The sequence below is a fragment of the Cygnus olor genome, chromosome 2, assembly GCF_009769625.2.
Source record: "Cygnus olor isolate bCygOlo1 chromosome 2, bCygOlo1.pri.v2, whole genome shotgun sequence".
Lineage (NCBI taxonomy): Eukaryota > Metazoa > Chordata > Aves > Anseriformes > Anatidae > Cygnus > Cygnus olor.
The window spans coordinates 133,722,105-133,750,089 of NC_049170.1; the positions used below are offsets into that span (position 1 = coordinate 133,722,105).

At 35.0% G+C, this 27,985-nt stretch overlaps 1 protein-coding gene across 2 annotated transcripts in view; it reads right to left on the minus strand.

Moving 5' to 3' along the window:
• Positions 1 to 265: 265 nt before the first annotated feature.
• MMP16 (matrix metallopeptidase 16) overlaps positions 266 to 27,985 on the minus strand; it is a 200,228-nt gene continuing 172,508 nt past the window's right edge. Inside the window, exons 8-11 of one of the 2 annotated variants that reach the window (XM_040546313.1) lie at positions 19,776 to 19,926; positions 15,145 to 15,259; position 13,329; positions 266 to 11,832 (exon numbers count right to left, since the gene is read on the minus strand). In XM_040546313.1, coding sequence (XP_040402247.1) covers positions 11,498 to 11,832; position 13,329; positions 15,145 to 15,259; positions 19,776 to 19,926 — 602 coding nt within the window. In that variant the 3' untranslated portion in view covers positions 266 to 11,497. The remainder of the gene's footprint in view (positions 11,833 to 13,328; positions 13,330 to 15,144; positions 15,260 to 19,775; positions 19,927 to 27,985) is intronic. The other variant, XM_040546312.1, reaches the window with a different exon arrangement.

Consider the following 27,985-nt stretch of genomic DNA (forward strand, 5'->3'; position numbering starts at 1 on the left):
TTACAGAAGTAGGTACACTGCTAGGCACTCTACCTTTCTCATATAAATTAGATATTCTACTCTATTTTGATTTGAAAAATTAACTAATCCTTCTTTTACCCTTTTTATACCCAGATATATCCATATCTCTCTGTGTTGTCAGTATCTGTTATTCGTTCATTTTCTGAGGCTAAAGTTGGCTGTAATGTTATACAGCATCTAAAGAACAGCAACTGTAAATCTTATGGTAATATGTACCAAGCAAACCACAATGCCTTTAGGAAACTTTTTTTCTGTTCTCTTATTTATTGACAGATTTTTTTTTTTTAATTACAACACAATGAAACGATGGTAAGTACATAAGATGCAATAGTATAAAAAGCCATTTTAACCCTTCCCTTGGTTAAGACACTTACAGCAGACAAGAACTGCCCCACCCCAATTCCCCCCTTCTCAAATGAAAACAAAAATAAATATAAATTAATAAATATAAAACAAATCACTGCACAGCCCTTAACTCTTTGATTGCCATGGCAAGAACCGTAATGATGATTCTAGCATGTGACTTCCTGTGGTTAAAGGTTGCCGCAGCAGTCAAAGGGTTATAGCATTGTAAACATAAGTACTTTGTTGAAAATGTTCAGTCATGTTAATGGTCTACAGCAATGAGATTATCATCATGACCCCTTGACCTTTAATGACACAACATTATAAGGAGTTAAAGAGATAATAGCTTGGTGAGCTGTTACATAGATTAGTTAACCCATTTTGTTTAACAATGCACTATGAGGTCTTGATTTACTAATAAAAGACAACTTGTGTATAATAAAACACTGTTCAATGCGTTGATCAATAAAATCAATGAAAAAAATCAGTCTAAGCACCACAAAATTTTGCCTGATTATATCTGACAGTCATAATACACTTTAGCACCATTTAGTCAGCCTTGCATTTGCACACAAACAAGCTTTGTGTTTGTCAGTAAAAGCTACCTGAAGGAATAACATATGTCAGTTATAAAAAGGTTACTGTATAGAATGCTGTGTGAGCCAATAAAATAAAATAGAATAAAATAACAATAATAAAATGACATTTAGTTGCAGAAAAAAAAAAAGGCAAGAAAAAAAAAAAAGCTCCAGTTATTTTGTTACTAACATACATTCTAATGAGCTAAACATGGGCATGAAATGCATGGGGCTGTGCTGAGAAAAGAAAATAAAGGTAAGAAATTTGCATGACACAGAGAAATCATCACATCTATATTCTGAGTTATTTGTCAGGCCGTGTAAATTAAGTGAGCAACTGTTGGATGTTTCAAAAAGTAGAGCTTGAAAAGAGTTGATGTTTAACAATGTGTGGGTTTTACAGTAATGTTATGCATAAAACCACTTTCAGAGACATCCTAGCAACTGCACCAAAATCCTTGTCTCTTCATGAAAAGTTTGTTTCTTTTTCTCAGAGGTGGAGGATAAACAAGGATATCATGGTGTGGGAAGAGACTCATAACTGCAGCAGATTCTAGCTAACGTATTGGAACCAGATTAATTGCTACTTTAATTACAGGGAATTAGGTGGAGGAAAGAATGGCAACTACATGGAAAATAGAATCAGCTTCTAAAATCACAAATCACACCCAAAAAACAGGACTAAAAAAAAAAAATAATGTTCTGATAGATAAAAGATTACAGCACTTGGAGTGAAAAAAAAAAAGTGAATGTTATTTGGAAAGTAATGGAAACAAGAATGTGTATGTAGTAGAAAAAAAAAAAAAAAGACACACACCTTTCTTGTACATAAACATATCAAACTGATTGACTACACCCAAACAAAACCAGCCATACACGCTTTAACCACTAACAGTACCAACCACGGGACTGGCAAAGAGCAGGTATAACCTCCCTTAAACATCTTCTGAGCATGTAGGAATACACCACGTACAGTAAACCTGCAGAAGTCAAACACTTGCACCTTTCTCTGCAAGCTGTGAATAAACTGTATAATGAATCTAATTCTCAGCCTACAGTAGCAGATGATAAGGAGAGCTCTTCATAAATACACTGTTTATGACACCTAAAAATTAGGATCATTCAGAAAACAATGTATAATAGGAAAACATTCAGCCATGCAACAGTGTTAGTCTGTTATGCCAGAGTAATAATTTAATGGTGGTTGATGTCTGTGTATGAACTGACTTGCTGTAGAGGAGAGTCCAGTCCTATAATTATTGCTGGAGTAGCTATGGCATAAATTACAGGCATCAGAATGTAAAGATGGAAGAGAAAAGGTTAAAGAAAAGAACTGGTACCACTGCAAATAATACCAATACTCTCAAAATACAGCTTTCTAGACTTCCCATCTCTCACAGACAACATAAACCGTGGATGTAAATAGTGTGCAAGGGCTGGCATCAAAAATGGTAGCTCTTTGCTGTTACATTATGACCAATGGAATAGCCATGAGATGCAAACATGAAGTCTATGATGGTCAGTGCTGGCTGTGCCACATCATTTTTATAAAAGTTAAAGCATGGCTGTGCCAATGGATGTCAGAGACTTTAGCAATCTGAAGTGAATAACTTGGAGCTCAGCTGTTGGGGTACTGGACAATGAACAAGATTTAGTGAAAGATATATTCCAAGTTCCTCTAATGTGCATATGATGTGTTTTTGAGAAGATACTACCTTTACATCATTGACAAAAAGCTGCATTTCCCAGTGATAGACTGTGAAAATATATCTGATTAATGAGGTGGACAACAAAATCTTATTTTCTTCATCTGTAGAGTTAAGAGACCATTTCTCACTTGTCTACCAAGATCAGAATACATTAAAAATTGTATCAATCAGTCAAAACACGTCAAGGCACAGTCAAAAAAAATAAACAAAAAGGGGGAGGGATCGGAAATTTGAACATATTTATCAATTTAAATTAAAAAAAAAAAAAGAAAGTGATACATGATCCATCCAGAGGTCATAGGTGTGTTTCTATTAAATCAAATATTTCAGGACTGAGATACAGAAATAAAGATACATGTCTGTAATATAGACTAACATAGGTAAAGGCTTCTTTCTCCTTCAACATCTCATCCAGCAGAGTTCTTCCAGTGATGGCTAACTATGGAGTTCTAATTTCTAAAAACAAGGGTAAAACATTTCACTGTGACAAGTTTTTGCACATAGATTCAGGATGATATTGGTTTGACTAATCCTTTCTTGAACAATTTACAATTGTAGAAGATATTTAGTGTGCTCTCTGTATATTTCTAGTCAGATTTAGAGCAACTCTGCTGAGGCGCCTTTTTGACTGACCAGTGGGATATGACATCAAATATATAATTCAGTGGACTTTCTAAAGTGTAACAATTATCTTTGTTGGAAATCAATAATACTTTCAAAGCTATCACTGAGTTCCTGATAATATGTCCTTTTGTTCTAATGTCAGTAAACAAGGTAGTGGGTACATGCAATTTTCTGTGGTGTCAGTCATCATCTTTGGTTCCTTCCCTACCCATCAACTTGGTTTTGCACTTGCAGTTATGAAGCAAAGTGTTCTCATTCCTTTCCTTATATTCTTCTAGAAATGAAAAACAGAAATGCACTTCCCTTGCTTTTTCTGTGTCTGCCTGCTGTCTTTGATCAAAAGACCTAGTTGGCTCTCCTGTGGATCCTAGATGTTTTGGAAAGACAATTCATGACTAATATATGTTTTCTCTAAGAAAGATCTCAATGGTCCTAAAAAGCTGTATTTGTCATCACTGTGATCCAAGGACAACAATCTTCAAAGCAATGCACAGATAGCAGATGATGGCCTGTGTATCTTGTATGGGAGATCTATCCTGTAACATAGTTTACATTCAGACTCAGTAAGACAGTAATAGTGAATGACACTACAAGTCCAAACTTTTAAGCATGAATTGACAAGAGATGACTGCTTGGTTTCAGAAACACACAAAGGATGGATGTTAGACATACACTTAGTTGACAGTATTTCACCAAATGCATTACACAGTGTAAGAACTGAGAATAGATTATTTGTGTCATCACACATTCCTTCAATACTGGAATGCTACTCAGCATTAAATTTTCTTGGGTATAGCAATCTCAGGTATTTCTGTGAGCTGAGTGAGTATTGTATTGACAATTAATGTCCTAAAGGTTGTTCTTTTTGTTGTCTGTCTGTCTGTTTGTTTGTCTTTAATAGTTTTCATCTGCCTTGTGATTCATGACCTGAGTTCATAGCACTTCATTATGTAAGGTGAAACACAGCTATGCAAATACAATCCACAGCTATGCCTTTCAGGTGTGAATTGTGGTTTGCCACAATCATTTAAAACAGTGCTGTAGGTTGCTGGTGATGTCTTCTGAATACACATCGTCAAATGTATCTATTCCTAATGCATATAACGGTGCTTTCCTAATGTTATAAATCTCTATCCAAGCAAACAAACTGCTCAGAGCTGACTTCAACATGGTGATCCCATAAAATATTAATGTGATCAGTGTGTGAGCACTGAAAATTTTGTGGCAATAACCAAGCAATGCATACATAGTATATGAATCTGTTTAGATTCTTTGTATGCCTAAATAGGGGGCTGTGCATTTAATCTTGACTATATCAGTTGTATAATAGTGTTTTTTGGGCTACGTATAATATGTAAGTGTTAACACTGAAAAATAAAGAGTATTTTAAACCACCATTTTACACTACTGGCCAACCTCCTTTTTCTCTTTGAAGTTGTGAAATCATAGTAAGGGAAACAATTTTTTTTCACACCTTATAAATGAGTTAGCACTGACTATATACTGACCCTAAGCACTGTCAGCTTCCGCAAGTCTGACAATTTTATTTATAGCCATGTAAGTACAAATATGTGTGTAGACAGGGTTTTAAACTATGTCAATATATAAGGATGGAAATATGGATTAGAAACATTATTTTCTGATTTAACACACTACTCTCTGCAAGTGGCGAACACAGCTGAGCATGCGCTGATTGGCAGAGATACAGTGCATTGTTACCAGTATGTAAGTAATATATTACTTCCCTAAAAACTCTTCAAACTCTGTTGTCGTAATGTTAAGGTCTAAGCACTTACTGCAGAAAGCTATTTTATACCAGCCTTCTGTTGCTAATCCTACTTCCCAGAAACCCAGTTCCCAGAATGATGGATGGGCAAATGTCTGATCCAGGACACGTGCATGACACAGAATAAAAGTGATTATTCCATATGTCAGTGCCAGATGGCAAGATGAAGAGAATTCTCAGTATATATTTTACTGCAAGAGCAAATTTTATTATTTATTTATTTATTTATTCATGGGGCATGAAAGACTATGAATTAAGATATGCTGAGAGCTTGCCAAAGAGATTAAGGATGTAGTTATAAAAAGGATATGATGCAATTTCATAGGGTAGAGATGGCTATTAACTAAACAGAAAACTCTAGTTTATGTGGTGGCTATTATAATTACCAGCTGTGAACAATGTCATTTTACAGAAGCAGAAGAAACTAAGCTGTATGACTGGAAAGCTTTGTGCCATCATAAATGGCTGGCATATGTAATGGTTAGAGTTTATGTAGTGTGACAGCAAGCAGCACTGTGCTGCATGCACATCCAAGTGTAGAAAATCCTGTTTAGTATGTTAGTTTGAATCAACATTTCTTCATTTATATTTTATCTGTCTCTCAAATTTATTTCATCTGTACTATGGGCAGACCAGAGTAATACTTAAGGCTATATCCACAGGGTCAACATACTTTAAACACCTCGCATAGAAAGTCATATCTCAACAAGAGGATAGGCAACTGCAAATGACTACAAATTGTAGACGATATGCTAAAGCTTATGAATGCTGAGAGTCAAAACCTGTTTATGACGTTTGTATTCAATGCTGTCTACGTACTTTGAAAGTCATTTTGATTTGACGAACAAATGCTTACTGTGGTCACATACTGATGAACCTTCAAAATATGAACTCCAGTTATCATTGTGCTTTCTTAGTTACATACATACCTCAAATAACACATCGTAGAGAATCTATGCTGTCTAACACTAGAGTCTACCTTAGATCAATTGTAAAATGGAGCCAGTCCACAACAAGTGATGGTATGCTTTTGATGTTTACCAGACATTTTCAGCATCTATGGCACTGATGACAATGTTGATCTCTATCAGCCTCTGACATCTCAGAGGATAAGTCATAAGAATGGATTAGAGAGATTGGACTCACACATTACATTTTTTTTCACGAGATCATTGGCTGACAAATCAGTGATTTATATGCATAAACAGATATTAATTTTATGTTTATATGTTATATGGTTCATTTACACCTGATTTTGTAACTGACATATGTTTAAATGGTCTTATTTGAACCACCCTCTCTAGAGTCTGTGTACTTTGAGCTAAGGAAGTATTCTTAACATAACAGCACTGATCTATCAGTCACAGATATAGCATTGTATTCAATAACAGGTTATCTGTTCCTCGACTCACACAAAACATTATTTGATTTACAGCATAGCTGAACACCTAAGTGGCCAGTGACATTTGTTCCTTCCACTGATAATAATGATTTTCCTTGTGGCTCATAGGGCTGCAGTCTTCTATTTACACTTCTGGAAATAGAGCTGTCCAAAGACAGTCTTGACAACAACAAAAGGCGACAGGGAGCTATTGTTCTGTAATGGCTGCATCAAATCTCTTACTACTACGGTACACAGCTTCTGCCACCTCTGCAATTGGTGATAAAACTTAGGCCTCATTCTAAGAATATATGTAAGCCAGGACAGAGCAAGCCCCTGCAGCCATATCCTTCAGCCTGGTTATCTTGTGCTATCTCCAATTTAGGCTGCTAATGGTGTGATAGTTTGCATTTCTAGTTTCTTAAAAATGCAGTGACTGGAACATTCACTGTTCAGTTTTCTATCTGGCGTTTTTTAAGCTTTGCCCTAGTGATGGTTTAAATGCAAAAAAACAAACAAACAAACAAAAAACAATAGGAATGTAATGTTTCTGTTGCTTTTAGGCAGACCTACTTTCTACCCTACACATATTTTTTCTAACCAACAAGCTAGAATTCTATTATATATAATTTGGTACCAAAAGCTACATTTAACTGACATTAGGATTGTGAAGTAAGCCAAAAAAAAGTTGAAAATTCAAAATTAAATCTTACATTCTGTTCTTAACCCACAGTGCTCATAGCACAAGAGTCTTGGCCAAACAACTGGGAGGTGAAGTATACTGCCAAGAGAAAGTGTAAATCTGCCCCTTATGTTTGAATATATTAATTTCTGTCATTTTCATTCACAAAAGTAGCCTTTTTTTTTTTCCTTTAATTATTGCCTCCCTTTACTCCACTTTGAAAAAACAAAAAGAACAAAAATTCATAGGAAGATATAAAACATGTATTACATTTATTCAGGAGACTTGAAAGGGCTCCTTTGGAGTCATTTGAGTGTCTCCATCTCAGGCTATCCAGTAAATATACAGTTACATACTTTTTTAAGTGTATTTTTTGGAAAAAAAAAGTGTCAATATGTTACAGTCAATAACCTTTTCATAGCTTTATACATTAAAAGGCCAGGTGAAACGGTGATGTTATCTACTCTGGCCTCCTGTGTCATATAGACCGTAGTATTTTGAAGATACACAGCCCTGTATAGTCAGCTTGATAGACTGTAACTGATTAACACAATGAATATTCAGTTTTATATTGTTCCACAGTACACATCGTGACAGTAGCAATATGGAAAGGCTTATTAAAAATTTTATGTGAAAAGTTACGACATGTGAGTAGGAACCCAGATTGCAGAATTCAATCACTTTGTTTTTGATTAGTGCTTGTAATTATAGGCCCTGGTAGAAAAACAACTGTTCAAAAAATAACATTGTCTTAGAACTTTTACTTGTTTGAGTTCAAAACTAAATCAGGCAACACCACTAATTTAATCTGAACTTCCATAATTCAAAGTCAGCCAACATGTATTTGGAAATTCCACTGACCACAATTGCTCCGACTTAAAACAAACCTTTATGACTGTGTTATAACCTACTGAAAATAGGAGTATATAAGAGAAATGCTGACAAAATCTTGCTCTGCATGACATAAACATGCCAATATAATATTACTTTTCCCTCTCTGTATATAATATATATGCACTTTAGAGTAAAAGAAAATAATCAACTTGTGTATTCAGGTATCTATGATGTACCATATACCAAGCACTAGACTTATCACACTTACCTTCCTGCATAACTAAAATTAAGTTCTCCAAATGCAAACATTTTTGTTACTTTATCAAAAAACAACAGTCAACATGCTCAGCACTTCATTACTCTCAGGGAAACAGTTGCACAAAAAGTTAAAGCTGCCATGAAAGATATTTCAAAATTGAAGTGAAATTTTCAAGTGAACAAAAAAAACAGATGAGATGCTGTTCTGAATTAAAGAGAATATAAAACCAGTTCTCCTGTTGTAGAGGAAAACCAAATGCAGAGTAAATAGTGTTAGTATTTTCCACCAACTATCCAAGGGACAAAATTGGAACAGGTGATGAATCATTTTGTTCTGTCTGTAGTAAAATATAAGTTATAGTAGATTGCTGACAATAAAAATGTATGCATGAATTAAAATATGCATGTATGTGTATGTGAGTGTGTGCATGCATTTCTAAATACACAAATACATGCACACACACACATATTAATATATATGACAAAGAGGCATTGAATTCCAAATTCACCAAATGAGCAGATGCGCAGTAAATACCCTACATTACTTAACTGTGAATTAATATATATTTTCAGCAACAACTGAATTGGATTTACTAAATAATGCTATGGGCTGATACTGGTGCAATTCTAACCTACAGTATGCAGTACCTCTACAAAACATCTCGAAAATGCCATCTGCATTGCATATTTGTTGTAAAACTATATCTTTTTCTAATCTTCATTTCTGTTAGCCGTTACATATGTATATCTGTTTACGCTCTAAGAAATAACAATTTGCAATGCTTTATAGCATGCCACATGTTCATAAAATAAGTCCTCAAATCAATATAAAATCATATAATTGAACAAAAAGGCATACTATTTTTCATGCTATGCTCAATATAAATATAAATTCAAGGCAGTCAAGCTATTCATTACCAAAATAATAATAACCATAATATATGTGTATATATACCTACACTCTCTAAAAAATGATCCAGTTATGTGAATTAAGAAATCAGTAAGAAATTGGCTGAATGTAGTACAAAAGTCTCATTTTATGTAAAAGCCAATACTGGCCATTTCAAGTATTTTAATACTTTCCTATAACCTTTTCATTAATAACTAGCTATCTGTAGAAATGATAACTTTATATGGAAAAATTGTATTCAAGTTAAATAAAAAATCATTTCTACTGTAGTTCATTTTTAGAGTGTGCATGTATACATAGCAAAATACCTTTCTACAGATCTATCATAAATATTTTTGTTTCTGTCTTTTCTTTCCTAAGAAAACACTTCACCATTTTTTTCTCTAATTTTGGATAATGTACATCAGGCCTTTTAAGAAATTAAACCCATCTTAGATCATTAGCAACACCAGATTCCATTCAGTTTGTGCCAGTTTGCAAGTTAAAGGTCAAAGAGCAAAGACATAGGACAGTACACTTTAAGGAAATTCAGACAGTGAAGCTGTTCACAGAAGACAATGTTTAACTTGGTAATGACAGTCAACAGGTCAATAATCAAGTTCAAGGCAAGCTGTTCATTGTTGCAAAAGCTACTCCCCTCAAATCCCGGCTTTCATAAAAAACCAGGTGTCTGACGTTTGGGGTGCATCATTCTGACCATCTTTAATAAGTTCACAGCCCAGTGACTGTAAAGCCTATCACTGCAAGAAGCAGCTCCTAAAATCAATAAAGAGGTCTGTCAGTTGCTGACTTTTCTCTAGGAAAAAAATATTGATACAAACCTGCTCTGCAGGTCACATGAAAATGACAATACTGCTGTTAGCACAAATTACACGTAATGACAAAATGCTTTGGTGGTCCCTTGGCTCTGTCAATGATATCATGTTCAGCTAAAGGCCAGAGATTTGACTAACCCTTTGAGAACTATGGTGAACATGCAAGGGGGTAACACACCAGAGGATATTCATGCAATATTGGAGTCATCATTTTGGTTTTCCTTTGAAACTGTAACTCTACCTCTGAAGAGGCAAATTGAATTATCATGCAACATAGTTTAAAAGAGAAATTCAAGATGCTTAAGATAAAAGGCTAAGCTATAAAACTGTAGCCAGTTCAGAAAAATCCTTGGTAAGTGGTAGAAGATATTAAAATACGTTTGATTCATTTAACCAGAAAGTAGCTGGTAAATATAGTTTGTTTTCTCTTTATGTTATAAATGCTTTTGTATCAATAATGCAAGTAATTAAAAACACTCACTTGCAGTCACAGGAAATCCGTTTTAAAAAAAAACAAAAAACTGTTTTTCTTTTAAAACCTGTATTTCCAAAACACAATCCTGTAATTTAATGACAACCAAGATTAACATCCACCAGACTCTGCAAACCAATGCAATAGTTCTCAAAGGGTTACACCAAAGTAATACCAGTGTCAAGTTTCTCTACAGCATGACTGTTGCTTTAGTTCATTGAAATCCACTTCAGAGACACACTGCTTTTTACCATGCTTTGGAATGAATGCTCCTGACAGACCTGTGAAAGGCCTGGGGCAGTTGGCTTGGTACAGCTTGGGAAAGATTATGCAGGAAAACCAACCCAAAATCAAACAAACCAATAAAAAGATTCCTCTTAAATATAGTAATGAATATAAATGAGTTTAAAACATTGAGGACATAGCCCAGAGCAGCTGTATAAAACACAAAATGAATGTATTATTAAGGCTGTTACTATATTGCAGATATTTTGGCCCCTTGTTTGTTGGAAAATGGCTGTCCGAACAGTCTGAAGTCCTGCGTGTCATCCAGGTCTCCCACCTGACAAACTGGAAGTAGGAGTATAGGACTTTATCCATAGCAGACAGAAAGCAATCCTCTTTGGAGACAAAGCTGTTTTGGGTCTTCTCACTTTCCTGAAAGTTCCATTGCGGGTTGTTGTGTTTTTCTAAAAAAATTGACTTTCAGCAAAAAATTTTCAAAGGGGAACAGGCCTTAAGGGAAAAATGTAGAAACACTGGAGATTTTTTATTTTTCCTCTTTGTTAGTTAATCCTGATAGTTTATCGGGCATTTAGCGTGCAGAGGAAAGGCCTAAATTGAATGACGAAGAAAGACAAAGGACTGAAGAAACAGCAGATACTTTGTATCATGGAAGCTTCCCAGCTGAGCAAATCGCCACTCATGCGCAGGACCGGCAACCCCCTGGGTTTTAAAGATCAGCTTTGTTTCAGATTGACAGATGCCTGCTCCTAGCTAGGAAACTGCATAACAGCTCTTGTGTTGAATCTCAAGTTACCACAAACTCCTGGGAGGGAAAGAAAAAAAACCAAAACCCTACATCACACCCACTCTTGCATAGAGCGTTTGCAGTACAGTATGTGGCGGGGTGTTCCTTTCCTTTTGAACTGGAACACAGTGTAAACCAAGACAAGGAGGCACAAGGCCAGGATGCAAGGAATGACGATGGCTATGGCTTTCACAGTGCTGGCTGTGTTGTCCAATTTGATGACAATGTCAACGTCATCTTGAGGGCTGTGTCGGTCTTTGTCTCGGTCTGTTGGTCCATCACAACCCATAAAATCCTTGAGGATGGATCTGGGATAGCCAGGTTCCACTCTGAGCATCTGGTTATTGAATTTCCAGTACTCTTTTCCTTTGTAGAAATATGTGAAGCCTGAGGAAGAAAATTGCAATTATTCATGGTCATATCAGATCAAACCACGTCATCTGCACCCAATGACTGAAACTACTGGTATGAAATTATTTTACAATTAGAAAGATAAAAAATATGAGGAATATACCCTACTGATGGGCCTTTCAAAACTTTCCAAGTTTCATTTCTTTCCTGTCTCTAGAAAATCTGTTTTCCCCTATTTTTTATAGAATAGAAAGATTTTATTTCCTGCATTACCACAAACAATAAAGGAATTTCAAAAAATGTTATCTGTGACAGACCAGGGTCCAGGTGATTTGTTTATTCATTGAAAGCCCAACAGGAGCTGTAATCCTCAGGGCCAGCTCTATGCACTTTGAAGCATCTCAAGCTCTTCAAGATGAAAAGTCTACTGAAATAAGTTGCTAGCCAGAAATAAGAGCTCTCTCTCTTCAGTGTCACATAGCCTACCACTGTACTTCAGAAGAAGGAAACTGTATGAAATAAAAGCAGCTTTGCCAAAAAAAAACACAGGTGTACACATTTAAATTTTCTGCAGGGAGCTGCTATTTGATCATTCAGATGCAATCCGATGTTATTACCAAATATGCCTAAATGAAAAAAAATAAAAAATAGAGAGACTCCCTGACAAAAATCTAAGTTACTTTATTATCCCAGATGAAAAATGGCATTAATCTGGAAAAAAAAAATAATATGTATATATATATATATATATACAGCAAACCTTCACAAAGGGTGAATTTCCTCCCACTGTTTATAGGCTGAATGCAAACTGATGGATTTTTTTCCAGCATTTTTTTTTTTTTTTCTCACAGTTAAGTACTTCGGCTGAAGCAATTTGATGTATTATCTATAAAAATATTCTTATACATATAGAGAGACTATATAGAAATGACATCTCTATATCTGTATTCTAACGTATATATATAAACTACAAACTTGTATATATCAGGTACATTTAACCCAAAATACTGACATTAGTTAGTATTAATTGTGAAGGAAATCCTTTTGTCTCTTATCACACTTACTGTAGGTGTTTATTTGCATGGTTTGCACAATTAAAAAAAAAAAAAAAAAAAGGAAAACCAAAAAAAAAATTAGAAATTATTTGGTTTAATTAGAAGATATGCTTTCAAATGGTCACCAACAGAACTATGAAGAAAAGCTTGCATGTCAGCTCTTCTACCCAAAGAAAGGAAAACGGATCCAGACAAAATGCACTCAAATTCTTTCCAAGTAAGTTGTGTTACTTCATATTGGTATCTGTTTTTGTTTCTTGCTATTTCCATACAAGCAGCAGTGGAGATGTGAACTATTTCTCAAGATATGCCTGCTTTCATTATTTCATGAAAAATGTCTTAGTGGTCTTAATGGGAACTTTATGACGGCATTTTCAATCCTTCTTTCTGCCCTAGGGTCCTTTTAGGCTTCCTGAGAAGCCCAAGAATGCCCTTTTCCCTTCACCTTCTTCACAATCTAATGTCATGTTTTACCACCCTCCTCATTCAAAGACTCTTGGACAGGCTATCAAAGCTATTGGGGAAGAGAAGTGGGTCTGACATCATGAAGAGTCTTTTCTGCCTTAGTAATAAGTTTTCTGCCCCTGTAGTACTTTGAAAACCACTCATCTGAGTGTTACACTAAGATAATTTGCATTCATGACAGACACATGTACCTGAGCTCAATAGAGAAACCTTTTTATGGGATATGCAGTCAAAATAAGAAAAAAAAATATATAAATACATGCATACATACAGATATCATAGAATCATAGAATAGCTCGGGTTGGAAAGAACCTTAAAGATCATTTAACTCCAACTCCCCCTGCCATAGGCAGGGATACCATCCACTAGATCAGGTTGGCCAAGGCCCCATCTGGCCTGGCCTTGAACACCTCCAGGGATGGGGCATCCACAACTTCTCTTTGGCAACCTGTTCCAGTGCCTCACTATATATAAACATATATACATGCTAAATTCCTTTTGGATGTAATCTTTAGAAATATGCTTTAAAAGTAATTAAGGGAAGAGAGCGTAGGTTATATCCATTGTGCTTGTGTGTGCATACATAATGTTTGTGCCCATTTCCAAACATATATGTGTATTTACAAACAACAGTTAGTTATTGAGTGTAATACATGCAGAATGTCATCATGCCTGACCTACTTCCCAGTAAAAATAAAATAAACCAAAGGAAAACAACATAAAAAAATCTAGTCTAGCCAAAATGCTGGAATCCAGAGATGTTTTCTACTTCTGGATGTAACAGAGATGAAGCAAGGAAGCAATTAGACATTTTTTGGGGGAAAAAAAATCTGTAGTAAATCACTTAATCAAGTTGGAGATTGAAATAGTAGATGGAAATGATCTATACATGGAAAGAAATCTTTTTGCCTACTTATTAAAAGGAAATTAAAATAATATGGCAATACATATATGTGCTGCCTGTGAGGTGAGCACAACGAACTCAAAATTTATTAATAAATAAATCATAAATGCCATACAACTTTCTTCCAACAATGATAAATGAGGACAAATGCATATTTTTATTCCCATCAAAGGGACCTACACTCTGTGCAACTGAGGGCAGCCTGCCAGTAGCCCTGGGTAGCACTGAATTCTCATAAAATAGATGAGATTTTGACTGCTCTCATTCATTTGGAACTGTGGTTAACTGAAATTCTAGATTCCTATATGTGATGATCCATCTTGGTCCAGGTAGTAGCACCTTATACTAACATCCCCATGATTTGCATTTCTTTATCATGGGTTTATGACATCTTTGATAACATAAATTCCTAAGGATATTTCAGATTAAGATTTCTATTCAGATAAAGATCTGGTTTCCCTGTTCTAGTTATTCAGAATAAAGGTATTACTTTCTAAATTGTATAAACAGCCAACGCCTTGACAGTAGTAAAATAGAGATATACTGTGGTTAGAAAATTCATTTTAAGACATACTTTAATTCTTTAAGAAGAATTTTTAAGACATACTTTAATAATAATTAAATAATTAATGCAGAGAACAGAAATAATTAAATGAATTGACAGAATAAAACAAACAAAAAAATGAAAATTAACGTTTATTATGCTAAATTTGAAAGATCTTTCCCCTTCATTGTGTTAAGTGATACATGCAAGCAAACAAAGCCTTTTTCACAAAACCAAGTTCTATAGCAGGAAATATTTCCTCTGTTCATAAATTCCTCCACTACTTAATACAAATAGTCATTCAGTGCTCTGCTACTCTGTATTACATAAAGCGTGTTAGTAAATTAGCAAATTAGTAAAACAGAAATGTGTTTGCATACCATTTCTTTGTGGACAAAGGCTCCCTGAGGAGATTCTGGGATACCTTTCCAAATTGTGATTGGTTTGGGATAACCAGGGTCCATGGATCTCATTTCTTCACTGTACCTCCAGTACCTGATTTTTTTTTTTTAAGAAAACGATAAAAAAAGAAAGAAAGAAAGAAAGAAAGAAAGAAAGAAAGAAAGAAAGAAAGAAAGAAAGAAAGAAAGAAAGATTATAACATAGCAGGCCAGAAACTACATAGTTTTTTCCTTCTAACATTTGCTATATTCAATAGTCACAAATGGGAATACTTGAGTTCTTTTAGATACTACCAAATAACAAAGAAATAAAATCTATTTGCAAACTAGATAACTGTTTCATGTATACTGAAAAAAGATAAAAGATTTTTGCACTTTGACAACTAAATCAACTTGTGTCTCACTTATAAACACAGCAATTCTGATGTCTAGGACACAGTGAAACAAAGAGATGCAGCATATGAAAAAAAGGTACACAGATGTTTTAACTAACATTTTAATCACAAAAATGCCAGCATGCTTAACTTGACTCCCTATGAATATACATTACTGTAGCTGGTCATTTTATTAAATTGTTACAATGCAAGAGAAAATTTTAAATGCACTTGTGCATCATTGTCAACCAGCCTTTCTCTAATTAAAAAGCCTCACTATGCAAATTTTACGCAACCTGAACATCAGAGAAGTATTTAAAATTTTGATTTTATTTACACTTAGAAATAATGTTGATATCTTCTTTGTTCTTATGCAGATGATTAAATTGCTGTATGCATCTAAGTATTATCATAGCGTATCCTTAGTTTCTCTGTGTATATTGCTATAATATTTGGGTAGGTTATTACATATTTGGATTGGCTCCACTAATTTAAATTACACTAAGTTAGAGCATAGTTTTCTGGGAGTTTTCCAAATTCAGCTTTATTCTTGTGAAAAATCACCTAAAAAGGCAGCCACTCTCCATATCACCTGCATTAATAATATAGTCCTGCTAAAATCTTGACCCTTTTTATAATTTGAACCATTTGACTTCAGCTTTTAGAAATGGTCATTATGATATATCCTGGTAGATTAGAGTCCTTAAGTGGACAATATTTTTTTCCTTCTGAAGGTTCTTAGAAACTAGTCAATTCATCTCTTGATCTTTTTGAAAAACAGAATAGACTAAACTCTTATGTACCTTGCCCTGTGCAGCATTTCCCTGGCTTTAAAATTCTAGTGAAATTAAAAGGTGGCAGATTTGGTAAATTACACTAAAAATTATTTGTATTTATTTTTTTCTTTCAAATGCATAAATCATTTTTATAATCTGATTTCTTAATATAGTAGTTCATGCACCAATAACCAGCCAACAAAACAATGTTATTTTGAAATGGAACATCTTTTAGAATTTACATGGAGAATGAAACAACATGTAGAAGTAGCAAACAAAGATCTGAAATCAATACTACTGCAGATAGCTATTACTCATGTCCTGACTCTGCATTTCTTCAGCCTTAGCTTCTCTTTCCACATTTGTTTGTTCTCATTTCTGTGTTCTCACTCTTCACTGAGTTTAATCTTCTATTTTCTAATCTCCATTTTTATCTGCATTTCCTATCAATTATCTTATCTTTTCCTCTGTCCCTCTTTCCCAGAACCCCCTTTCTTTCTTGCTTAATTCCATTCATTTTCATTTCTTCTCTTCCAACCTGGAGCTCTTCCAGCGAGTTCCATTTACTAGCCTTTATGTTTTTGCAGGATGGAAACAGGCAGTCCTATAGGACTTTCAAACATATATGTTGCATTAAAAAACATCTTTGAGGACACAGTCAGTACACACTTGAAAGCCCTGAAAGCATTGTCTTTTCAGCATTGATGAGAAATCCTATTAGGAAAAGACTGATCATGATACTATCTCTTCAGTCTGTGCTGAAATAATGAGCATGTCCACAGGGTAAGGAAAAACCTAGTTCTGTCTTTCCTTGGCATGCAAAATGTTCACAAGCAGACTCCCCAGTGATGACTTGAATGATTTGAGCTTTACCAACTATATAAACTGTGTTACCGTATCTCAAAGACTGGTAGAGTAACAGGGGGAAAATAAATGAAAATGCACTTTGTGGTTTGTAAAAATATAGGAAAACATTTGCTAAAATGTGTTCTTTCCTCTAGTTAATACTGTTTACTTAACAATATTGTAAACTACCAGAAAGCTAAGCTTTATGAATGAAAAAAAGATTCATTTAAACTAAAAAGTGCAAAAAACACTCACACCGAACAGGGGCATAAACAAGGCCAGGTGTCAAGAAGTGCAGCAACCGTGTTATCATCTTGTCCTACACTATTCAGTTCTAAGGAGGGGAATAAGAGTGGGCAAAATGTTTTTCTGCAATTTTTTGGACCCTCTCTTGCTTTTATAGAATTACTTGGAAGAGTTATCTTTTGTGTGTAAATGGATCACTTCAAGTAATAATAATGATCATCATTTCATGAGTTAGTTTAGACATGCAGGTATTATAATATCATTTACTATTTGAACTTCTAAATATTTATTTTTTAATTTTATAGATAATATTAGATGCTTGATATTTTATTGCTCCAACTGCTTTTTATTTATACCATTGTTCTGGCAGATTTAACTCTGTCTAGATTCTGCCCTGAAGCTCCTTTACTGAAGATTACCATCAAAACAAGTGTACATGTCCTTGAGTTACATAAGCAGGAACATTGTTATTTTTATGCTAGTATAATGTTTTGTTTTCCTTTCATTACTACCTTCTGCCACTAAGCAGCTACATTCATACCTTTCTCATGATTAGATACAGCCCTATAGTAGATATATACGTACTACTAAAACCAGCAGAATTCAACTCTAACTTTAAAAAGAAAAAATTGTGATATAAACAATACACATCGAGAAGCTTAGTGGTATATGGGTTTATTCCCACTGGTGGTCAATATCCCATAATAGCTCAATTATCTCTGCAAGGTTCATGTTCTTCGATCTTCTTACATACTGTAATGCATTTATATCATGCTGAGTCTCATTCTGCTTGTTAGCTCTAAGTTGAAACTTCTTTGCCAACATATTTTTTTTCCTGAAAGTTATTTTTATGTTATTAAAATGTTATTACCTATTATTATTGTTATTGTTATTATTATTATTATTATTATTATTATTGAAACTGTTAACTATAAATAACTGTTTGTGCATGGAAATATAAAAGGACACTGCTGAATAAAGACTAAGGCAAGTGCAGGTCATGTAAGATTCCTACTGTACATACTTTCCCAGGTGTGTGGAGGTGGGAAATTGTTATTTGAAAATGAACTTACATGAAAAAAAATATAATAATCAATCTTCTGAACAAGAGGAAGCAAATTGTACACGTGTCTTTCTTAATTAATTTTCAAACACCACTAAATTTTTACTTAGTTTCTACCTTCTTTACCATGAGCTGAAGAACTATTTTTCTTTAAAAACAAACATATAAACAAAACCTTTAACAATACAATTGGTTGTGGCAGTCTGTAAAGCAATATTATTGTACTGCTAAAAGATTATAAATATAGTGTTATCTACTAAACTAGTAAACTAAAAATATTCTGTGATGTGCATTAAATTAATTTCTGAAGACATCCAAGAATACTATTAACGTCTCATAATCCTAAGTACCACACAGTAATAACAGCAGCAATCATACTTCTAACAATACTAATATAAACATTAAAATAATTAGGAAAGAATAAGTTTTCTATTGGTTTATTAATTGTTTATTATTATTAGTGCCTTGAGCACCCAGAATATATTAATCAACAAATATAGTAACATCCTGAACTTATAAAATCCATCATTCAGATAACTTGCAGAGCTTCAAAAACTAATGGGTTTTCTTGACATTTCTATAAAGTAGACAAATATTCTTTCCTTTATTTTTGCAGACAAGGAAATGAAGACACAGAGACAATAAGTGACAAGTGGAAGTCAGTTTCAGGACTGGAGGAGAACTCAGATATTACCATTTTTCTTCTGTTCTTTATTAATCATAAAAATAAGCGTCCCTTCTGAAAGAAACCATAGGCTTTATTTAAAAATAATTCCTAGGGAACTGTTTAAATTGTTCTCTAGCTTCCTGGGTTAGCTGTCATTTTCCTTTCTTATCTCATTTTTAAATAGTAGCAACAAAGCCATTTTCACTGACCTTAAAAACCTTCAAATGAAGCGTTGCCTGTTTATGTGCTAGAGTTTAGAAATGAGGTTAAAAAGGAGGTAAGAGTGCACATAAGACTAAACACCAGGAAACTACCCAAATAAAGTGAGAGTGCAAGCTAATTACATTACTTGGAATATTTAAATTTAAATTTGTCACAACTGTGACTTGCCTGTTGACTTCTAAATCATAACTTTCCACTGGAAAGAGACACCTCATTTCAGTATGCTAACATAATTATAATACAGGTTATAAGAAATATGAAAGAAGTATGGCTCTCTGTGCAGGAGGAATTAACTACGTCCACAAAAACCACTGAGCTGTTGAAGTGGCTCAACTTCTTTAGGGAAATAACAGAAAAGATTAACACGCTTAGTCGACATCCACCAAATTGTTTCCTTGAAGAATTCCTATACCAACCTATCTCCTTTGAAGAAGTAGGTTTTCCCAACATCTTCCCACCAAATTGCTGAATCAATACCATGGGAAGGAATTCCGCTTCCAAGTGTTATCAAATCATGAGGATACCCTGGCTGGAGAGTAGTGTCCTTGAAAACCCAGAACTTGTTACCTGTACAAAAGCATATATATACACATACATATATAGGTGTTAGTCTTCAGAACTCTCAGTATTGAAATGAATACATTCTAAAGAAATAAGAAAGACACCCATAGGGTACAGTAATTGTGCTAAAAACATTGAAATGAAAAATATTATATCACTGCAGATAATGCAAAATAAAATACCTTAGAAAATGAAATATATTACAGATACCTTGTATTTATAAAACATCTATTATCAAAAAGGACCACAAATAGGACCACATATTCTAATACCATCTATTCTATGCCATTTACTGAGATCAAACCCAGAGTGAAAATTAAGTCATCTTTAAAGGTCTCTGTGAACAGTAATGTAATAAATTTACAGCAGTACTATACAATAGTATATAATGTTGAACGAGGAAAAAAAATAGTTAATTTTAAGACAAAATCAGATAAGAAGACAAATAAATAAAAAATAGAAATTCTTATCCTCATATAAACTGTATACTTTTATGACTGTGTTCTTTTTCTCCTGAAAAAGTTAAATTACTTAGACATAATGTACAGGTAGATTTTAAAATAGTTTTTCATATTATATATTCACATTCATATCCTCAGTGTGGCCTAAAGACTGCAAACTAAGGTTCTGAATCCCACTGGTGAAAATGCTGTGCTTCTGAAATTAATGAGTGGTTGCCTTTAGTACCAGTGGCAATAACATTTAACCTTTGGTTTTGCGTAGTGGATCATTGAAAACCACACAATTGATTTAGTATATGATGATAACACAAGGTAGTTGTGTGATGCTAGCTGGTATGCAAATGTCTACACAAACCTCAGATTACCTAATCTGTTTTAAATATCAGTTTAGGCTTAGTGCCTCCTGGACAGCAATGCTCAGTGGTTGAATCCCTACTGTTTCAGTTACTAGCTGAATATATTGTCTGTGTAGCTGTAAACATGTCTACAAAAGCAGAATTTACAACAATATTTTCTAGTATAGGCTTCCCTGTACCTGCTTTTGGAGGGGATGCTTCCTGTGCTCTCTTGCGATTCTTAACACTCCATTTTCCCACCTTCAGTTTGCCCCAGCTTCCTATCCAAGCTCTTCTTCCTCAATGAACACTTCCATGACTCGTATCACCAAATTCATTACCTCATATTATAAGCCTTTAGACTAGTGCCATCCCCAATAATTCTGCTGTCTTCCAGACTCTTCCCTAAGGTCTTTTAAACATACTGTGCCCCCTGACCTATTTCTGCAACCATCTTTTCATTTGTATATTTTTACTTTCTTCTAATTAATCTTCAAAATACATATCTCACCTGTGTCTTTTCAGTAAAAATTTCTCTTTCAAACACAGACATCTCAGGCTGAAAAAAGGTAATAAAGATCCTCCTATCCCCCCAAGAAATAGGGAAAATGGAGTGTAATCTGTGTTTTAGTATTTATCTGAAGAACTTGCTTTAGGGCCTGTCTTCTTTTTGCTTTATGTTATCACAGGGACATTCTTTGTAAGCTAGACTACAGCCTCCATCATGTAGGAAACATGTTTATTTTCTCTTTAAAGGACTACCTTCATCTGTGTTTCTAAAAAGTGCTGCTAATTGTAATAACAACACTGAAGGGGAAGGTTCTCTGATGCGATGTAGACCCTTCTGAGTTACATTACAGAAAAGTCTAGGGAAGGTCCTTGAATACTGGATTGGCCTATTGTATATGTATATATAGCCCTATTGGTTATTTCACCTTGGTCTGTCCAGTGTTATTTATGATGATGTTTAAAATTTAAGGGAAAAAAAAAACAAAACAGGTTGGATGGGGCTTTGCGCAGCCTGATCTAGTGGAAGGTGTCCCTGCCTGTGGCAGGGGGATTGCAACTAGATGATCTCTAAGGTTCTGTCCAACCCAAACCATTCTATGATTCTATGATAAAATATATTTTCCTCAGACACTTTTAGAAAGAGATCTTAAAAGATAAAATCATGGCTGTTTATGTTAGTTATTATATTTACCTGTAAGGCTAGGCAGGCTGTTACACAGACTTAGGAGGTTAAGGCGCTGTGCTGCATAATTATTTTATAAGGAAATGTAATATCACTCCAAAGACATAGGATCAGGTGTATGCCAGAGTCAACAAGAGGGAAAGTCCAGAACACTGTTTTGCAGTTGTTTTTATATTTTAGCTATCCCTCAGTGGTATTAAATATTTGCTTAACGGGAGGTTTTCTTTATATCCCTGTTTGTACTGTAGTGATGTAAAGCATGCTTTCATTTTATCACAGTTTTAATTAGGAGAAGGGATATAGTTTCAGTCCCTCCTATGCTGGGTTTCCAGAGTAAATTTTTTATCAGCTTCTTTACAGCTGCTTGCCACCCACTTCCAAACATAGACACTACAGTTTGCTCAACAGATCCATCTTCTCCCTCTGTCAGTTGAAGGAAGAAAGGGTTCTAAGAACAAATACATACAGAGACATCTGAAGTACTGAAAATAAAAGGGACATAGAGATCTAAGAACAGTCACGAAAAGCTAAGGTCTGTATTGACCTAGGATTAAGGTCTGTGCTAACCTGATATTTACCTTTACTGAGATTCCCTACAAAACTCACTTATATAGGGTATGATGATGAGGGTGAGCATCTCTAGTCTTTCATTGTCTCTCCTCCCATGTGGTTTATCCTTCTGCCAATTCAGATGACCAGACACAGAAGGCTTCGGATGATAATGGCAGTTTCAAATGCAACAGTAAGAGAAGCCATGTATTTTGGACCTTAGTAGTTGGTACTTATGGTGTGAACAACAGATGGGATCCAGTGAATGATACAGAGCCAGCTTATTTCTGTTTCAGAAGATCATTCAAAATGACAGCTGTTGGACAGCATTGAGAGGCATATGCTGTGATGTATGTAATGCCATTACCTTTTCCTGTGCCTCACAAGGAATAAAAGTAAAGTCAATTGTTAGGAATTGATCATTATCAGCCATACCCAACAAACTCAGCTATTAACAAGATCAGATCACAGTAAAACAAAACAGCGGTTGAGCGCACACTTTAGTGGACAGCAGTACTAAGCAAGGTATCTGTTAAATGTTCATATATACTGAAGTATGAGCAGGTAAAGAAAGGAAAAACATGACATAAGTGAGAAATTAAATCCTTCTTCACAAAATTTCTGACAGGAAGTGAATTGCTTTGGGGTAATTAGACAGAAGGTAAATTTAACTGTATAAAATACACTACCAAAAATGGAGACAGTAGGACATTGAGAGCTTTAACATATGTGGGCAAGACTTCTATTGATTCTAACTATAGGGCATTGAGTTTAACATTTGCATTGGAAGATATATTTAGTCTGCTACAACTCTGTTGATTGTTAATGGGAATGTCTGTATATAAGAAACCCAAATGTTCCACCTGAATGCCCATTTTAACTTTTTTTTTTTTTCTGTTTAGCGTCTGTCCCTCAGATGTTGATCAGAGAATTTCAGAAAAGTTGCAGCAAGAATGAGAAGCGTTCAAACTCTGAACCAAATATTAGGAGTTAAAGCTGAAAATCAGTGCAAAAGATGCATGACTATAAAGAAAATTAACTCCTTTACTTTTAAATGATATTTATGTATCTTAAAATGTACTAAAAATGAACCCGCAAGTCAGTAAGCTATCGTTTGGTTCATATTCCACTTCCACACTTAAATAATCAATACACTTCATAAACTGTGATTACAATGGAAATAAAGAATACATAACAAGACTAAAATAATAATAGTTTCAACCTTCTTATACATAAATAATGCTTGATCAGAGTCCTACTCTATGTCCCAGACAGAAATTAGCACTGTATTTATTTAACAAACTTGTTTTTCAAGGTCTGTTTGGTAGGTTTGTTATTCTCACAGAGTTTAATAAAGCACCACATGTTTCATGAAGTCTGGCCAGCCTTCAGAATGTTTCATCTCTCTGCATTTATTCCCTACTGTAAGATCTAATATACCAGCAAGCAGAATGGTAAGGTCACAAGCTGAGAATGAAGCAAGTGACAAAAAAGTCAAAATGTCTTACTTTTTTCAGTAATGCTTTGTTAAATATCATCACCATAGGAAAACAATTGAAAAAGATGAACTGTGACTGCAATTACTTGAAGTTTCTAAGCATCTATCTTTGACATTCTTAAAAAATTACTGGAAATAAAGACTATCTGTATTGCAATGCGTTTCTTAAAATACCAAATATTTAACTCCAGATAGTCTCCAGACTGACAACTGCAAAAAATTATGCAGATTTTAGAAACCATAACCATTCCTTTTTAGCATCAGAATGCTGAATGGTTGTGCTCCAGGGTTGTCAGCAACCAAGTCATGTTTGTTCATGGTATATGCAATTATAATATCTGTACTGCAAGACCTGTGCAGGATATAGCATATAATCACTACATAGGCCATGATAAGCCAAGATTATAAAAACTTTTAGGACTTCTATTCTGAACCGGTTTCTGTCTGAAACCAGTTAGAATTTGAATATCTAATTCTGGAGGGTTTTTTCTCCAGTTACTTTTGTTCTTAACTTTGGTCTTGCAAGCCAGGATCAAGCATCTTCTCACTAGTATCCCCAACTTACTATTTTTGCTTCCTTTTATCTCATTCTCTTTTTTCCCCCATCTTGTCTCTGGCACTTCTCTGCTCCATTATCCAACACTATAGTAAATATATTTTTCAAAATAGAATTGCCAAGCAGTGGGAAAAGTGCAGTTGAAAGTTATGATGGTGGCACTGGTACTATGTTTTACAGCAGCCTTTCTATTGCTACATTTGGTTTACCATAACATTCAATAGCACAGATGGCTTGACAATTTCATTTTTAGCACTATATAAATTCCCACAGGTATGGAGAATAAATTTTACTACTCACATTTCCTCATTTAAAAAAAAAAAAAAAGTATAGTTCTGGTGCCATCTTCTTATTATCATTCAGCATAGACACCAGCAATGAATAATAACAAGAATGTAAACAGCTGCTTTTTATAAGCCACTGTCCACCAGATTGTTAAGTACTTTATAAGCATTATGAGTCACAAGGAGGCAGGCCAAGTATCTTAAGCTACACAAAATGAGCAAGTATCACTTTACAGCTTTGCACTACAAGCATGCCACTGAATTTTTACAATTATTTTTCCTTTTATAAATAAATATTAATAAAAAAGTATATGAAACTAGTTAAATTTTTAAAGAGAAAAACATCAAAACCAAGGAAATTTCAAAACCGAAGAAGACCCTTGATCCAATAGCCTTGAACTTGATTTAGCTATATTTTCTATGGATATCTAACATATTATATGTGATCTCAAATGCTCCTCAAATATTCTCAGAAGAGTAATGTTGAACAGGTATAAACATACTGAAAGATTTTTAATAGCACAAGTAAGGAATAACTACATTTCCCACAGTAAAAAATTAAGCTATACAGATGTTTCAAAGGATCATAAATAAATATTCCATCCTGAGTTGCCATCCCAGATTATTTGCATATGGCTCATATTTTACAACATAGCTCCCATTTAAAAATATATATATACATTTAAAATCTTTTTATACCTGTACTATTTTATATTTCTACTAGTGTAAAACAGAAGCCTACTAATACAAATACAACTGTTTACACATAAATAGGAAAAATATCATACTAATTAAAAAAAAAAATTTATGAAGATCTAAACTTGCTTTATCATTTAAATCAACTATTTCAAACTTGATGTTTTCTGTCTCAAAAGGTAAAGATTGAAACAAATCGAATCAAATCAAATTCAATTTAATCAAATAGGATAGAATTGAATCAAATCAAATTGAATTGAATTGAATTGAATAGTTCAGTTGGAAGGGACCTTCAGAGACCCTCTAGTCCAACTGCCTGACCTCTTCAGGGCTAACAAAAGTTAAAGCATATTATTGAGGGCATTGTCCAAATGTCTCTTGGACATTGACAGGCATGGGGCATCAACCACCTCTCTGGGAAGCCTGTTCCAGTGTTTGACCTCTGTCATGGTAAAGAAATGTTTTCTTATATCTAGTCTGAACTTCCCCTGGACCAGCTTCATGCCATTCCTGTATATCTTGTTATTAGTTACCAGGAAAAAGGGACCAGCACCTCCCTGTCTGTTTCCTTTCCTCAAGAAGTCATAGAGAATAATAAGGTCATCTCTTAGCCTTCTCATCTCCAGACAACCCACGTGTCCTCATAAGAAGGAAATAGAGCATAGATTATTGAAAGTAAATGAGATTTGTGGATTCCTAAAGAGATCAACAGAATGTTCCTATCCTGGATGTTTCACAAGGTCTACATTGAACGTTTCTCAGAAGTGTTATTGGCCTAAGATTGAATATTTTTTTGTCCTGAACCTATGACAGTGTAGGAATGCACGCAAAAACAAAGTTGCAATTACTCACTATCAATCACATATGAATAAATTGGATTAATCCTCCCTCCTCTGACCCCGGACAGTGGAGGTATTGCTCCACAAAAAAGAAAGCAGAAGTAGAAAACTGTTCAGTCATGGAAGATGTCCAGACCCTGTTTCACTGTCCTGGTTTCAGTTTGGAGTCGGGGATACAGAGGATCTGAGGCCTGCTATACTCCAACCAAAAAGGAGATATTAGCAGCATATGAAGGAGTTTGATCTGCTTTGAAAGTGGTCGGTACTGAAGCGCAGCTCCTCCTGGCACCCCGACTGCCGGTACTAGGCTGGATATTCAAAGGAAGGGTCCCCTCTACACATCAAGCAACTGATGCTACATGGAGCAAGTGGGTTGCACTGATTACTCAGCGGGCTCGAATAGGAAACCCCAGTCACCCAGGAATCTTGGAATTGATTATGGACTGGCCAGAAGGCAAATACTTTGGGATATCATCAGAGGAGGAGGTGGTCCGTGCTGAAGAAGCCCCACTGTACAACAAGCTACCAGCATGAGACTCTTAATCTCAGGGTCGTGGGTTCGAGCCCCACGTTGGGCGCCAAAAGGACTGTTGTGGTTTAACCCAGCCGGCAGCTAAACACCACACAGCCGTTCGCTCACCCGCCCCTCTCCCTCTCTGGGATGGGGGAGAGAAATGGGAAAGTGAAGCCTGTGAGTTGAGATAAATACAGTTTATTAAGACAGGAAAATAATAATAATAATAATAATAATAATAATAATAATAATAATAATAATAATAATAATAATAATAGTATTACTAATAATAATGTGTACGAAATAAGTGATGCACAATGCAATTGCTCACCACCCGCTGACTGATGCCCAGCCTATCCCTGAGCAGCCGGCCCCCCACCCTGGCTAGCCACCCCTATATATTGTTTAGCATGATGTCAGATGGTATGGAATACCCCTTTGGCCAGTTTGGGTCAGCTGTCCTGGGTCTGTCCCCTCCCAGCTCCTGCTGCACCCCTAGCCTGCTCACTGGCAGGACAGAGCGAGAAGCCGAAAAGTCCTTGGCTTGGTGTAAGCACTGCTCTGCAACAATTAAAACATCAGCATGTTATCAGCGCTCTTCTCATCCTAATCCAAAACATAGCACCCTACCAGCTACTAGGAGGAAAATTAACTCTGTCCTAACTGAAACCAGGACATTCACAATAGGAATTTCACTCCAAAGTGAGTGAAAGAGAGCAACGGAGATGTAAGGTGTGCCTTCAGAAGGGAGTTCTGAAGGGAGGATATTTACACACTGACATGTTTCTCCAGCACATGGCTGAGATTGAATAGTCTATAATTTATTGGAAAACACTGGATGTTACTGATAACTTGAGAAGAAGTATTGGAGGCTTTATTTAAAAACCTGCAAGTCAATGCTGTCGTCACTTGATCATGACACTTTTCTGTGGTGAAGAACTGATCAGTCTTAAAGTGAGGCGATCTGGTGAGTGTTTTCTGAGCACACTGTGATGTTAACCCCGTCCAAGCCTTGTGATGGCATTCACTCCATTGATTCTATTTTTTTTTCTCTGAATAATGGACATAAATGTCGGCTTAGATCTGTGCTCTGTGAACATATCTGTATGACAAACTTCAGATTTAGAGCTCCTACTAGAAC